This window comes from Prionailurus bengalensis, chromosome B4, assembly GCF_016509475.1.
Source record: "Prionailurus bengalensis isolate Pbe53 chromosome B4, Fcat_Pben_1.1_paternal_pri, whole genome shotgun sequence".
NCBI classification, from domain to species: Eukaryota; Metazoa; Chordata; class Mammalia; order Carnivora; family Felidae; genus Prionailurus; species Prionailurus bengalensis.
The window spans coordinates 37,316,330-37,333,418 of record NC_057358.1 but is presented as its reverse complement, the minus strand read 5'-3'; the positions used below and the strand labels follow the sequence as shown (position 1 = coordinate 37,333,418).

At 40.6% G+C, this 17,089-nt stretch overlaps 1 protein-coding gene across 1 annotated transcript in view; it reads left to right on the top strand.

The window, feature by feature from the left end:
• The first annotated feature begins 4,501 nt into the window (after positions 1-4,501).
• Positions 4,502-17,089, top strand: part of CCDC77 (coiled-coil domain containing 77) — a 30,658-nt gene continuing 18,070 nt past the window's right edge. Inside the window, 5 exon segments of the mRNA XM_043561422.1 lie at positions 4,502-4,625; positions 8,152-8,206; positions 10,640-10,693; positions 12,494-12,737; positions 15,553-15,695. Of these exon segments, the coding sequence (XP_043417357.1) occupies positions 10,656-10,693; positions 12,494-12,737; positions 15,553-15,695 (425 nt within the window). The 5' untranslated portion in view covers positions 4,502-4,625; positions 8,152-8,206; positions 10,640-10,655.

Here is a 17,089-nt window from a genome sequence, read left to right as displayed (position 1 = left end):
CTACTGTGTACCAACATACACATGACAATAAAAATACAAATAATAAACTGGAAAGGAAATGATAAATGTCAGTCTTCTATCTTCTCTCTGCCCTGTGATTTTTCAAAATTAAAACATGGGTACTAGTAATTTATTTGTTTTCCTGGTGTAGGCTCCCTGGACAGGTACATAGTTTTTAAGTACTCCTATTTCCTTTAGTGTGTTTGTATGTGCATTGTCTATTTTTCTGTGATTTCTCGGAGGGCAAAAGCTATTATTTCTTAAATTTAGCATTAAATGAGGATGGGAAGCATACCAAAGGCATGCTTAAGTTCTATTTATTCTTACTCTGATATGTATTATTGTTATGAAGTCCATGGTTCTTACACAAATAAGAGAAACCAGAAGTTTACTTTTCAGTTATCTGTGTTGAGCTAATAAAAGTTAATTTTTCCAGGAAGGTAATAGTTCTTTCACCATAAAAAGAAAAACCAGCATGTGATGCTAAGAATGAATGGTGAGAGTGATTTGAGAGGGTTTTCATAGTTGTCAAGAAAGTAAAATTTGAAGAAAAGGTGAAAATTTGCAACAGTATAAAATGCCAGAAAGAGGGGCGCCTGGGTGGCGCAGTCGGTTAAGCGTCCGACTTCAGCCAGGTCATGATCTTGCGGTCCGTGAGTTCGAGCCCCGCATCAGGCTCTGGGCTGATGGCTCAGAGCCTGGAGCCTGTTTCCGATTCTGTGTCTCCCTCTCTCTCTGCCCCTCCCCCGTTCATGCTCTGTCTCTCTCTGTCCCAAAAATAAATAAATGTTGAAAAAAAATTAAAAAAAATAAATAAAATGCCAGAAAGAATGAGATACGACAAGATGTGATCATTCAGTTTAGCAATTAATAGATCATAGAGCAATTTCAATAAAATTATGGAGTCAAAATCCAGTTTTGAGTGAGTTGGGAAGTGAATGGGAGATGAAGAAAAGGAGCCAAGCATGGACTCAATGTCCTTGGCTGTGGAGGAAAGGTTGGGTATGGAAACATGGAAGTTACTGAAGGAGAACCAAAGAATATCTTCACAAGCTAGTATACATGAGTGGGCCTCAATGCTGAGAAAGAAGAACTAATGGAGAATTGGAGGCTGAAGATAGTAAGAGAAAAACCAAAGTCCCTAAAGAAGCAAAAGAAATGAGCATGATAAGAGCAGGGACACCCGTTCCTCTGAAGCAGAGAAAAAGAGGTAAATACAAGTACAGTGATGGTAAGTAAGCGGGTGAGAAGGCACGAAGTTAAGGCAGTTGATTACCTTGGGAAAGAAAGACAAAGATACTGGGAAGGCTCCGTTAAGGGTTTAAAGCAAATTGTGAATACCCAAAATGGCTCCTGTGGAAATAAGGAGAAAGAGCAAATGTTTCTTGAGAAGTGTTGTTCTTCACTTCTGAGGGTTTCACTAAGGTTAGAGACCATAACTTTATGGTGATATCATTTCCCATAAATGGGAGACTGTTCCCCAGGAGCACACATAGAAGGCAAAAGCTAAGAATAATCTAAAGTACAGGGATTGGGGCACCTGGGTGGAACCTTGGTGGTGGGTTAAACATCTGACTCTTGGTCTCAGCTCCTGTCTTGATCTCAGTGTCAGTGACTTCAAGCCCCACATTAGCCTAAATAAATAAATAAATAAACAAACAAATAAATAAAGTGTAGTGCCATTACAACAGAAAGACAAAGAGATGAGATTGCCGGCAGTAACAATGTTATGCACCACAGAATTAAACTGAGTAGGAAAGTAAAGTCCCAGGACGGGAGAATATACCAAGTAAGAGTTTCTCAGCTTTGCCTTTCTCATAGCCTCCATATATACTCATATATACTCTTCCTCTTGTATTTCCCATTCTTTTTTAAGATTTTATTTTTAACTAATCTCTGCATCCAACGTGGGGCTCAATCTCACAACTCCAAGAACAAGAGTCACACTGTCTACCGACTGAGCCAGCTAGGTCCCTTGTATTTCCCACTCTGATTAATGTCACCTACTCCAGCTAATCTCCCTGTCCTGGATCCAGTTGATTGGAACTTTTTAAAAAATGTTTATTTATTTTCTTGAGAGAGAGAGAGAGACAGAGTGCGAGCAGGGGAGGGGCAGAAAGAGAGAGGGAGACAGACTCTGGAGCAGGCTCTAGGCTCTGAGCTCTCAGCACAGAGCCTGACGCGGGGCTCAAACTCACAAACTGGGGGATCATGACCTGACCCGAAGTCAGACGCTTAACCAACTGAACCACCCAGGTGCCCTGGAACTTTTTTTTTTAATCTTTATTTATTTTTGAGAGAGAGAGAGAGAGAGAGAGAGAGAGAGAGAGAATCTGAAGCAGGCTCTAGGTTCTGAGCTGTTAGCACAGAGCCTGACATGGGGCTCGAACCCACAAACTGCGAGTTCACGACCTGAGCTGAAGTCAGATGCTTAACCTACTGAGCCACCCAGTCAATTGGAACTTTTAAATATTTCCCATTTTCCTCTTCATATTTCCATTTTTGCCTCCCTTGTTTAGTTAGGCATTTCCGTGAATTACCACGGCAGCCTCCCAGATCTTCAAGCATTGTCCTTAATTGATCCTCTGCAACCAGAGTGTTTTTTTAAAAAATCAATCTGACATTGGGTGGTTGTGAGAGAGGGAGGGTTGAGAATAACCCTTTGACATGTGAATGAATGATGACACTTCAACCTTGATATAGAATGGAAGAAGAGCAATCTAATAAAGAGAGGAAACACACCTGTGGGGAAGAATGTTATATATGCATTCATTCATTTGGCAACAACTTTTGAGCATCTGCTATGTGCCAGGCACTCTCCTAGATTCATTCTGCATATATAACATGAACAACAATAAAAAGACAGAGCTTACATTCTACTGGCAAGGGGAGACAAAATAATGAGCACAAGCAAATATATATTATTTTAGGTGCTGATAAGATCTTTTTAAAAAGTACAGAAGATAGGGAGCGGAAGGGTGGTAAGGGGGGATAGTGTAGTCAGAGAAGGGCTCAAGACTGATGACATTTGAACAGAAGCTATGCTATCAAAATACAATGACAAATTGCTAAATGAATATCAAAGCACAAGGGATTACTTCTAATAAAGGAGATGGTATTTGTATTGGCCTTGGTAGGGATTTTATAGGTTAAGATTCATGGAAAAGATCAATCCACATAAAAGGAAGGGTATGAGCCAAACCTGGGAAGTCCATGCTACATTCAGAAAATAAGTTATTTATTATATAATGAGATAAGTAGGATCAGGTTATGTCAGTATTTGAATGCCATATCACTCTCTGGACTTATTCTCTACTCTTTGGGGAGTCACCAAAAGTTTATGAACAGGAATGTGACATGTCCAGAAATGTGCTTTAAAAAAAATAATCACCTTTTGTAGAATGGATTGGAGAAGGGAAAAACACCAGTCGGAAACCTATTGTAGTAATCCAAGTGAAAGGTGACGAGACACAGAGTAGCAATTAATAGGATAATATGTATTTAAGAACCAGTCTGGAGATAAGATCACCATGATTTTGCTTAATATATATATATATAAGGGAGGGCACCTGGGTGGCTCAGTCAATTGAGCACCCAACTCTTGATTTTGGCTCAGGTCATCATCTCACGGTTTGTGGGAGCCCCTCATCCAGTTCTGTGCTGACCGTGCAGAGCTTACTTGGGATTCTCTCCCTCTCTCCCAAAATAAAAAAATAAACTTTAAAATTAAATAAAATAATAAAAAAATGTAAGGGCCAAAAGAGACACAAAAATACTGATTTTTGTTGTAACTAATAGAGAAAAATCACAAGACAGCAAAAAGTAAATTTAGGAGATGTCAAATTCCTTCTGGACATCCTTAAGTCTTATACAGCAAAGAGTCCCAGCTTTTTCATAGCAGTAGTGACAGCTCAGAGGCTGAAGTGCCTTTCCCCCTACTCCTACCGTTTGTTCTTCTGCAAAGATGAGACTGCAATTGAGTTTTGAATTAGCTTACATTATTAAAGCCAGTTTCTCACATCTTTCAGGAAAAGGAAGCAGTGTCTGCTGATAAAAATAGTAGTATTTATATACATAACTCTCTGACGGTAGAAACTGAACCACAGGTCCTATCTTGACCCTAGGCCACCAGGTCATTGAAGGAGAAATTATCTTCTTAGAATCTTCACCTTGATATAAGCTTGTAAATTGCAACACATAATAATCCTGTATCTATTGCATGATTATGCATCACGTTTCTGCATGATTTTTTATGAAAACAAAGTAGTTGAACAAGTTTAAACTGGGGGTGCCCAAAATTAGTGCGTTCTGACCCCAAACACCAGACTACCAGTACTGGGATAAACTGGGTTGCAATCCATTAACATCCTCCACCAGGGAAGCTGCGTGCTGAAGTAAAACTACATTTCCCGGCTATCTCTGCGCGGTTAGACGCGAAGCGAGGAAAAGCGGGAATGGGGCGTGCCTCTGTGTGAATAGCCTTCCTATTGGCGCACAATCCAAAGGGCCGTGTAAACTTGTGGGCGATTGGACCGATTTCGTGCACGCTCAGTGGCGCTGCAAAGCTACCGGATTTAAGTTTTGTTTTTCGGTTGCGGGTTTCTGACTCGGAGGTTTAGTGTGGCGTGAGTACAGAGTTTTGCGTTTGGGATGCAGGAGTGGGGGAACGGGCCTTGGGCTAGAAAAAATGTGGTGAGGGAGAAGTAAGTGCGGGTCCCGGAAGAAGGAAGTTAGGATGTGCAAAGTGAAATATTTTGAGGGTGCCGGAGGATTGGGGAGCCATAAACATGAGGGAGTCAACAGCAGGATGAAATATAAAAAAGAGTGTAGAATTTGGTGTCCTGGAAATGCGCTCCGGTATTCCCTCATCCCACAATAGTCTAACCCTCAATTTCCTCATTTGTAGATTAAAGTATAATAGAAGTACTTAACCGAGTTGTTATGGGGGTAAATAAAATAAATGTCAAAGTACTAATCAAGATTTAATTTTAAGTAAACAGGCTGTATTAAAAAACAAAAAAAAACCACTTAAATGAGGATATCACAGAGAGAGGAGTAGAAGCTAACTGAAACCCATTAATTTATCTATATTGATCTTTTGGGAGGTACTATAATGAGTAATGCCCATTTTCTATTTGCAAGGAACATACCCTGCCGTGAGAGAAATTATAGCAACAAAGAACTCTATTATGTTAACTTTTAGAGAATTACAGATGGTGTTCTTTTGCAGCTACATCATTTTGATAGATCAATTTGGATCGAGAGACTCTGGAAAGAGATGGAGGTAGTTAGTTTTCAGGTACTAACTGGATTTCATTAAGTGAAGGGGGGAAGGGTGGGGGTGGATTGATGTATGTTCCAGCTGGAGGGAAGCTCACCAACAAAGGCATGGAGGCAAGAAAGTTATCTGCAACGGGAGTATTTTAGGGGAAGAGAGGGAAATTAGGGGAGATAGGTTTGGTCCTTAGATAGAGAGCCATGACATCTAGGCTGAGTTTCATTTAATGCATTAGGCTATGAGGAGCCACTGATGAATATTATGACTTTTAAGAATATGGTGCAAAGGGGTGCCTGGTTAGCTCAGTCACTTAAGCATCCAACTCTCGACTTCTGCTTGTGTCACGATTTCACAAGTCATGATCTCACATTCGTGAGATCGGCCCCATGTTGGGCTCTGTGCTGACAGCATGGAGCCTGCATGGGATGCTCTCTCTGTCCCTCCCTGGTTCTCTTTCTCTCTCAAAATAAATAAACTCAAAAAACAAAAGAATATGGTCCAAGGGAGACAAGGGGTGGGTAGAACAGTTAAGCCATTATAGTAGAGCTGGGAAGAAGATATGGAGATCCTGAATAAACATGGTGATTGCCCAGAGAGACTATATGGGATTTTCATATGGTTGGATGAAGGTCAAGAGAAGGAGTAATGAAATAATGAATGTTAATTTTAAAGTCCAGGTTGCTTATGAGATGCTGAATTTGCTTTGAGGTGCTAAAACATGCGTGACTTGAGTGATTTTTTTTTAAGTTAAACTTTTTAAAGTTAGACATTTCAAACTCCAGTGGGACATATAGGTGAAAATGTCCATTACATATTGGACATTCAAACCAGGGTATTGAAAGATGTCATTTGTTCATTCAGTAAGTAATTGTTAGTTACTCTGTGCCAGGTAGTGTTTTAAATAATAGAGGTAATCATAAACGCAGTGGGGATAATGATGTTCCCACAGAAATGGATAGACGAAATAGCAAAGAAAGTTGAAGACAGAACCTTTTGAACCAAGAAAGGAAAATTTTCAGTAAAAAATAATAATCTCCATTTATTGAGCACTTATGTGTCACTGTTCATCCTTTTTATTCATTATTTCATTTAATTCTCACACCAACCTATGATATATGCTATTTTCCCCATCTTCCTTTTTTAAGTGTTTATTATTTTTTGAGAGAGAGGCAGGAGCAGAGAGGAATGAGGACAGAGGATCCGAAGCAGGCTCTGTGCTTACAGTTGTGAGCTTGACACGGGGCTCAAACTCAAGAACCATGAGATCATGAACTGAGCTGAAGTTGGACCCTCAACCAACTGAGCCACCCAGGCTCCCCTATTATCCTTTTTTTTTTTTAAGTTTATTTTATTTTGAGAGAAAAAGAGCAAGTGGGGTAGGGGCAGAGAGAGGGAGAGAAAGAATCCCAGGCAGGCTGCACACTGTCAACTCAGAGCCCAGTGTGGGGCTCAAACGCAAGAACTGTGAGATTATGACCTGAGTTGAAGTTGGATGCTCAACTGACTGGACCACTAAGGCACCCCTAGTTTCCCCCTCTTTAATAAGTAACTGAAATGCAGTGAGGTTAAATAACAGGTCTTGTTACACAACTAATAAGGGACAGAGCTTATACCTAAACCCAAGTCTGTTTAACTTTAGAGCCCAAGCTCTCAACTTCCAATATTTTTTGAAAAGGTGGTCAACACTGTCAAATTAAGTATGCAAAGCAAGGAGTGACTTGTTGGATGGAGGGTGGGAAACCAAGAAAGCAGTTAAATTTATTCATTTGGATGTCTTGTGACCAAGAAGAATAACCAGTTCAGATGTTGCAGTAGAAGTCAGATTGTGAGAGAATAAAACTAAATGAGATGTGAATATAGATAACTTTTTGTAGATGTGCAGTAGTCATAGGAAACAGGAGTGAGGACATTCGCTGATCGGAGGGGAAAGAGAGGTTACGGGTTGTGGGAGGACTCTCTTAAAGTTCCAGGTTACTTGGGGGCGGGGGGGGGGGCAGCGCGGCAGGGCCTGGCTGGCTCATTTGGTAGAGCGTGCAGCTCTTGATCTTGGGGTTGTGGGTTTGAGCCCATGTTGGGCTTTACTTTTACTTTATAAAACAAATAAAATGACTCAAGATTATTTAAAAAAAAAAAAAAAAGCGTTCCAAGTTACTCTTAAATAGTTTTAGAACAGTGGCATTCATCTTTAAGATGTCACCTGGATTCATAAAATGGGATATTCTTTGGCTATATAAAAGAGTGAAGTGTTAATACACGCTACAGCACAGATGAACATTGAAAACATTATGTTAAGTGAGAGAGAACAGTACTAGCCAACCGCAAAGGACCACATACTATATGATCTCATTCCTATGGAAGTCCAAAATAGGGAGATCTATAGAAGCACAAAGTAGATCAGTGGTTGCTTAGAGTTTAAGGGGAGGGGGGCACAGGGGTGATGGCTAAAGGGTAGAGGACTTCTTGAAGTGATGAAAATGTTCTGTAATTGTGATGGTTACACATATCTGAACATACTGAAAGCATTGAATTATATACTTTAAAGATTTTTTTTAACTATTTATTTTTGAGAGAGAGAGAGTACAAGCAGGGGAGGGGCAGAGAGAGAAGGAGACACAGAATCTGAAGCAGGCTCCAGGCTTTGAGCTGTCAGCACAGAGCCCGACGTGGGGCTCGAACTCACGAACTGCGAGATCATGACCCGAGCCTAAGTCAGACGCTTAACTGACCGACCAACCCTGACACCCCTGAATTATATACTTTAAATGAATGACTTTTATGGAATGTGAATTACTCTATCTCAATAAAGCTGTTTAAAAAAAAAATGTTACCCATAATCCTACTATACCAACCCAATTACCATTTCTATTTTCTAGGTTATTTTTTACAAAAGACAAATTGGCCCGACTTGGAGAAGTTTTGTGGAAGGAGGTGAGTAGTCATTTTAAAGGAGAGAGTGAGAGGGGTGCCTGGGTGGCTCAGTCGATTAAGCCTCCGATTCCTGGTTTTGGCTCAGGTCATGATCTCACAGTTTCTGAGTTCGAGCCCTGCATTGGACTCTGCAGACAGTGCGGAGCTTGCTTGGGATTCTCTCTTTCTCTGCTCCTCCCCTACTCACGCTGTCTCTGTCTCTCTCAAAATAAATAAATAAACTTAAAAAATGTTTTTAAAGGAGAGAGTGAGAAAAAGAGATGGTATATTTGAAGGGTTGGTTGGTAGAAGAAAGCTAATCGAATGACAGACAGAAACCAGTATTCTAGCTAAACTGGGTAGACTGACCAGTAGAAGAAGATGTTGAACAGAGTCTTTCAAATTCATATTGAGGATTTTTAAAAAAATTTACTGAGCATCTACTGAACCAGGCACTGTTTTTAATGACTGGGGATTTAGCAGTGAAAACAAGAGATAAAAAATCCCTGCCCTTAGTGAGTTTCCACGATCCAGTGTGGGGAGTCAATAAGTAAAATATATCAGATGGTGATGAAGTAAAGCAGAGAAGGTCGGTAAGGGGATGCCAGAGTGGTCAGAGGAGACTCACCAAGAAGGTGACATCAGGACCCTCAAGCAGCGGGAACAAGCCATATAAATGAATGGGAGAAGAACATCATAAATACAGTAGAAATGTGAAGTCTGAAGTAAAAATTTGGCATGTTTGAGGAACAGCAGAGCCCGGTGTTGTTGGAGCAGTGAGCAGGGGGAGAGTAGTAGGTGGGGTCACAGAAGTACTGGGGTAGTCGGACCATGTTGGACTTTGTAAACCATTTTAAAGATGTTGGTTCTCTGACTAAAACAAAACAGCTTGGAGGCTTTTGAGAAGAGGAGCTTTGTGGTTTGAATTATATTTTAAATAATCACTCTGACTGCTATGTTGAGAATAGACTGTGGGGGGCTGCTCTAAAAGCAGAAGCAAAGACACCAGTTGAAGAGGCTGTTGTAGTCATCCAAGCAATAGGTTGTGGTGCATTGGACCAGGGCAGTATTGGCATGAGTGATCGTCAGATTCTAGATATTTGGATGGTAAAGCCAATAGGATTTGCTCACAGGGATCAAGTGTAGCATATAAGACAAGGAGAGGAGTAAAGTTTCTCCAACCGAGTTTTTTGTCATAAACAACTGGCAAGATGGAGGTAGTAATTACTGGAAGGTAGAATTCTGAGAGAAGAGCAGCTTTGGGTGGTAGGTATTTATTTAGCAGGAGCTTGGTTTTGGACCTGTTAAGCCTGAGAGACCTGTACGACATCTAAATGGAGATATGGAATAGGCAGTCAGATAGGCATGATCAGAGTCGAGGGCAGAGCCAGCGCTGGAGGGAGAAATTTGAAAACCATCAATGTGTAGATGGTATTTGAAAACTGACACTTTCTGTGGTCACCAAGGCAATAAGTATAGAGAAAGATGAGGAAGAACCCTAAAAGTACATGAGCAGAATATTACATCATCTTGCTCAAAATCAAATGGGTTGACAAAGCATGCTCAATAAGACAGTTTTCTCTAAAGTTAATAAAATAAATTCTCCTCTCCCCTCCCTCCTTCCCTCTTCCCCTTCCTCCTCTCGGTCTCTTTCCCTTTTTCTCTCCCCCTTTCTCCTTCTCTCCTCCCTCTTTCAGAGAACATGACTGTGAGGTTATCTTCATGAAAATTTCTCTGATAAGGTTGTTCAAATAGAGGAACCCAAGGTCTGTATTAGCAATGCGAATGGAGATTGTAAATGAACTTTTGTAAGTAGTTTTTTCTTTCTCTAAGATAAAACAATGGATAAAGAACACCAAATAAGGATAAAATGTCAGTGGCTTTGTATTTATTTTAAATTTAGCATAACTAGTCCTCTACCTTAATTCCCATACTGTCCCTTACTTGTCAAAAACTTTTCTGAATCTCTCTTCTATATCAGCAAAAGGATTGTAAATTTGTTTTGCATTGTTGCAGACAGTCTTCATATAAAGGAGGCTTTTCTTTTGTGTGTGCTTGTCCATTCTGATTTTATTTGAAAATAAGAACAATGAATGCCTTATGAAAATTCAAAGTCAGATTTTCAGGATTTGGAACAACTTTAAAGAGTGCTATATTTTATTTATTTTTTATTTATTTTTAAGCTGGTTTTTGTTGTTGTTATTGTTGTTTTGTTTGTTTTTAGTAATCAGAACACCCAAGATGGGACTCAAACTCACAACCCTGAGATCAAGAGTCACATGCTCTTCTGTCTAAGCCAGCCAGGCACCCCAAGAGTCCTACATTTTAGGACAGCACGTTCTCACCAGCAGGTGCATCTGATGATGGTGGAGAGGGAATGAGTCTGTGCATCCCATCTTATACTGTTTTTTTCTGTTCCTGACCCCTCATTCTGAATTTTTGTGTGTTTGACAGGTGTGAAAAGGACAGAATGAACTTTACCCCAACACGAACCCCTGTCTCCAGAAAGTAAGCCATTTGTTTATTTTTGACTTGTTAAAGAATCAAGACTTGTGTAGCCTTAAATGCAAGTTAACTTGGGAACTAGAAGGGTTTTAGAAGTGTATTTCCAAACTCTGGATTTAAACTATGTTAGACCTCATTTCTCTATTCTTACTATGTATTTTTTGGATTAAAAACTAGGACATATTAGGGGTGCCTGGCTCAGTTGGTTAAGCGTCTGACTCTTAATTTTAGCTCAGGGCATGATCTCACGACCCACATCAGGCTCCATGCTGGCAGCGCAACGTCTGCTTGGGGTTCTCTCCTCTCTCTGCCCCTTCCCCGCTTGCACTTTCTCTCTCTCCCTCCTCTCTCTCTCTCTCTCTCTCTTTCTCTCTTTCTCTCTCTTAAAATAAATAAACATTAAAAACTAGGACATATTAAATGTTCATACCAGAATGCAGGCAGTTTGAGTGAGCCTGGTATAGTACCTGTGGATGCTGGACGACAGAGGGAACAATCAGCATACAAACAGGGGACTTTTAATTCCGGTTCTGCTATTGCTACACAATAGATACATCTCATCCTCGTGGCCATCGCTCCCCACTGCAGAATCTCAGAAGTACCTCTTAGTTCATCTACTAGCCTATTTCCCAGAGTTGTTATAAATAAAACTTCCTTTGAAAACATGAAACATTAAGTAAAAGAGTATTTCTGTCATGAGCTTTTAGTGATTGAGAAAATACTAAGTTTTTTTTCCTTCCTGATAGCTGAAAGTAAATTTTAATATCTCTTCTGTACATGCTCACTTATTAAAGGTGTTGACCATGACCTTCGTTAGCTACAACTCTGGGCTTCCGGTATAAAGTTTCTCCACACTGCTGTGTATTTTGTTATGTTGTAAATTGTAGAGATTTAGCCAAACTGGATTAATTTTCACAGGGTTTCTCCACTTCTGGGCTATTTGTTTTCCAACTTTCATTCTTTTAGATGAAGGCTCTTACTTGCTAAACTTCTTGTCTTGCCTTTGATTAACCTTTGACCTGGTCTAGTCTTGGTCTGTGTAATTCAGATGTCTCTGATGCTAATATGATTGTGTGCTCACTAACTAGCCTATTTTCTAATCCTGAATCTTATATTTCTCATTCCCTTTCTTAATAAGTTTGCCACTTATATACTTGTTCCTAAGAACAGTTTCATTTTGCAAATTATAATCTTAAACAAATGGCAGTACCTTCTATATACGCATCTCCATACATTTTTCCATTTAATGCTGTTTGGGTGATTCAGTAATATTTGAGTATCTCTAATTCACAGTTTCTAATAACTTTGAATAATGTTCCATTTATATGAATATACCACAATTTATCCATTATCCTATTGAATGGATGGAAGGCTTACCGTTTTTATTGTTACAAACAATGTCATTATAAACATTTTCTTACATGTCAGCTTGTATATATGTGCATGAGTTTCTCTAGGACAAGAGGAGTAGCAGTTTTACTACAGTGTATAGTGTTCCGTTGCTATGCATCTGAAGAGCATTACATTTTCTGTTACTACCTGGTCTTACTTGGGTGATGTTTCATTTTTCTAAATGATCTTTTTATCCCTCTAACATGTATTTTGAATCTATCTTTAAGCCTTTAATACTTGGAAACCAGTTCACAAGATTTGTCACTAACCTGAAACATCAAACTTTGAAGGTTTATGAGCACCTTACTTCTAGCACTTTAAGAACATAAACCCCTTTTTTATTTAAGAAATTATAATGTCTCATAAACGTCCCCACAGTTTAATGAACATGCCCTTTGTAATGTCACATAGGCTGACAACTGCCTCCAAACATGATGTTGCCTGTGGCTTCAGTGGTCCCACCAACTGGAAGGGAAAGTCTTTCTTGGATTCGGTGGAGTCAACTCCCTTGCCTTCCACACAAGATCGTCTGGCTGTCCTCTGCCCTTCTCAGGAGCTTCTGGAATATTACCAAAAGAAGATGGCTGAGTGTGAGGCAGAAAATGAAGACCTGTTGAAGAAACTGGAACTCTACAAAGGAGCTTGTGAAGGACAGGTGAAAGAGATGGCGCATTGTGCCCTTTCAGGACTCTGATGGAGTCCATTCATTACTGAGAGAAGTGCCAGCTTGTATCATAATCAGATATTTTATTTAAAGTTTATTTATTTATTTTGAGAGAGAGAGCACATGCACTCATGTGAGCCAGGGAGGGGCAGAGGGAGAGAGAATCCCACACAGGTTCCATGCTGACTCGGGGCTTGATCTTACTCGTGAGATCACAACCTGAGCTGAAATCGAGAGTCAGATGCTTAACTGACTGAGCCACCTGTTCAACCCCCCCCCTTTTTTTTTAAGTTTATTTATTTTGAGAGGGAGTGAGAGCAAGTGGGGGAGGAGCAGAGAGAGAGAGAGAATCCCAAGCAGTCTTTCCACTGTCAGGACAGAGCCGGTTGCAGGGCTCGATCTCATGAACCATGAGATCGTGACCTGAGCTGAAATAAAAAGTCAGATGCTTAACCAACTGAGCCCCCTGGGCATCCCGACTGTTCAGGTTTTCTAAGTGTTGCCTGTCAGTTTTCTGACATCATGTCCTTCCTTCTAACCCAAATCCCATTGTGCTTCACTTCAGTGGCTGTACTGCCTGTACATGACCCCTTGCTTATTCTTCTGCTCTGCTTGCATAGCACAAATCCTAGCTATAACTTCATCTGGTTCTCCACCACCTCCTCGCCTAGAGCAGGATTTCTCAGTCTTGGCATTATTGATATTTGGGGCTGGGTAATTCTTTGTTGTGAAGACTGTCCTGTGCATTGTACGATGTTTAGCAGCATCCTTGGCCTCTACTCACTAGATACCAGTAGCACACCTCTGCCCCCATCCTCCCTGTCCCCAATTGTGACCATCAAAAATGCCTGTAGACACTGCCCAATTTCTCCTGGGGGCATAGGCAAAATTACCCCCCAGTTAAGAACCGTTCTCCTAGAATGGTCACAAATCATTACGCAATAAAGTCACGGTAAACATATCCATCCGTATCCTCAGTCACTGTACAACCATTTTCTCACCTGTGCTCACCTGTGCCATACCCTTACTCTCCTCCAGCCTGCCACCCCTTCTTAGCCCACTTCTCTCAGGCAATCTTGCTTCGTAGTTCACAAAGGAAATGCCAGCCACCTCGCATGCACTCCCTTCCTGCCCGTCCACACACAGGTACCTACACCTCTGTCCATCTCTCTTCTTCTTTACCGCTGCAGGGGCAAGATGTCTCTGCCTGTTCAAGGTGAATTGATCCAGAACTGTCCCTGGCCCCCAATCCTCCTTCCTCCTAAGAAACCCTGTTTCATCCGCTCTGTTCTCTCCATGTTCTGTTTTTAACTTCTTGCATGACATTGGCTTTTTCTCCTCAGTATATAAACATACTCCAGTCTTTCTCAACTTAAAGGAAGAAAATGCCGTTCTGTAGTTATGCTTTTCCCTGTCGACCCTCTTTTCTCAACCACACTTCTAGAATAGTTTGACTTTATCACTCTCTCAGCGACTTCTTGACTGCAGTTTGGTCTCTGTCCTCATTGCGCCATGAAAACTGTACCTCCTGTGGTCTCTAGAACCTACTTGTCAAAATGATCTCTTCTCTTTGTAGCCTTTGCAGTATTTGTCACCATTGACCTTTTTCTGCAAACTCATCCTTTCTTGGTTTCTGTCATTTTTCTTTCCTAGGTTCTGTCTTCACCTCTCTGCCCAGTTCTTCTCAGTCTCCATTCACAACTCCCTTTCCTTAGTCTTAACTGTCTTAAGTTCTAGATTCCACCGTATACGGTCTCATCGTATTTGTTCGTTCTACTGCTACATCCGCGATGATGACACCAAGTAACTGATGGGGACTCCCTTTTCTCCCTGAGCTCCATGCTAACATGCCCACGTCTGAGCTCCTTTCCCCTTTGCTCCCCTACCCACACATTCATATATGCCACTAACACTTCCCCTTATCTCTTCACTTGTCTTTATTCTTTGTCCAGTAAATGGTATCGTTGCCTGCCGCACTCCCCAGCCCCTACTTCCTTCATTTGGTAAGTGCTATTGCTTCTGCTTCCTTAATGTCACTAGATCCATTCTTACAGCTTAATCGCTCTTGCCACAACACTAGTTCAGACTCTTGTTACGCCTCCCCTGAGCTACTCTTTACCAGTATCCAGCCTCCGGCCCCATAAGTCCCCAGTCTGCCTCTCACTATCCACTCCAGTAAGACTGAAGTACTTGGAGTTTTCCAGATACTCACGGCTCTTTGATGGTTGTGTATTTATGTCTCTTTCCTGAGAGTATGACCCCCTCCACTTGTCTCCAACAGTTTTCGTCTTTCAAGTTCCAACTTTTTGGTTGCATTCCCTGACTTCCCAAAACCTTAGAGGTTTTACCCCTGCCGTGCTTTCCCCTCTACCGTTTTATTCTGTATGCTCTTTCATGAAATAATTATTTCATTTTAATTGTTGGCATGTCAATTTCCCCACAAAATTCTTCAGCTCTGTAGCCAAAAATCATGCCTTTTTATCTTTGTCTTTCCAAAATTTTATAATCCTTATTACATAGAAAGCATTAAAAAAAAAAAAAGGTGTGACTAGAACAGGTAGATCATTTGGCATTACAGGGTTTTGTAATCTGTAAAAGATACGAGAGCTTTGATGTTACATGCAAACGTCACACTCACCCTGTAGCTTTTAAACCCTAGTCTATACGCACCTGTTGTCATTTGAATTCTGTGTTGGTGAAACCATTCACTTTGTGATATATCTACCTGAACTGAGCCACCATACCCAATAAGAGATACTCCTATGAAGTCAAATATCTTTTCAACTACCTTTTTTTTTTCCCTCAGCATAAACTAGAATGGGATTTGCAGCAGAGGGAGGAAGAGATTGCTGAATTGCAGAAAGCCCTAAGTGATATGCAGGTCTGCCTCTTCCAGGAACGGGAACATGCTTTACGCCTCTACTCTGAAAACGACCGACTGAGAATCAGGTGCCAACTAGCAGAAGGGAAATATTGGAGTTCTGTTTCTAAATTAAACGAAACAAGATAAATATCTCTATGGTCCTTCTCTTAGGTTGTGTTCCCCAGGAAGCAGACTCTGAGATGGATACGAATGCCTGTAGGATGGTTAGTAGATAGACTCTCAGGAATACCATCTACGAGCAGATTTGGACAGAGGAAGAATTTGTACTGTGATTCGATGGTAACAGTTAGCTTCAGCTGAGCTCTGAGGCCAGGACAGCCATTCAGAGGCAAAGGGGTTGAACATTTGTACCCCACTCATTGGATGTAGGCTGCCATCAGGGAGGGGATATAGACTTGGGAAAGGCTGCTGCCTTCAGCCTAGGGCAGTTGCTGGAGAAGCTCTTGGGTGAGAAGTGTCTTGATCCTGAAGGTAGCATCTGAGCAGTGGTCCATGATGTGGAAGCATCCACTACTAAATTTTTTTAAAATTGTGGTAAAATATATTTAACATGAAATTTACCATTTTAGTCATTTTTAAGTGCATAGTGCAGTGGCATTAGGTACATTCACATTATTGTGCAGCCATACCACTATCCATGTCTAGAATACTTTTTCATCATCCCATATAGAAACTCTAAACAGTATCTCCCCATGTCCCCTCTTCCTAGCCCCCAGTAACCACTGTTCTACCTTCTATCTATGTATTTGACTTCATATAAGCAGAATCAGATAGTATTTGTCCCTTTGCATCTGGCTTATTTCATTTAGCACAATGTTTTCAAGGTTCACCAATGTTGTAGCACATATCAAACTTTCATCCCTTGTTAAGGCCAAATAATATTCCATTATATGTATATACCACATTGTGTTTATCCCTTGGTCCATTGATGGACATTTGAATTATTTCCATCTTCTAGCTATTGTGAATAACACTGCTGTGAACATTGATGTACACATACCTGTTCAGGTCTCTGCTTTCAGTTGTTTTGTATATATACCCAGAAGTGTGATTGCTGAATCAAATGTTAATTCTATGTTTAATAATTTTGAGGAACTGCCATACTGTTTCCCATAGTGACTGTACCACTTTATATTCCCACCCACAGTGCACATAGGTTTCAGTCTCTTACTGAATGTGCATACCAACATTTGTTCTTTATTTTTTTTAATACTAGCTATCTTAATGGGTGTGAAGTAGTATCTCATTGTTTTGGTTTACATTGCCCTAATGATTAGTGATGTTGACATTTTCTGACATGTTTATTGGTCATTTGTGTATCTTTTTCAGAGAAATGTCTATTCAAGTCCTTTGCTCATTTTTGAATTGGGTTCTTTGATTTTTACTGTTGTTTAGTTTTAAGAGTTCTTTGTATATTCTAGGTTGAATCCCTTATTAGGTAAGTGATTTCCAAGTGTTT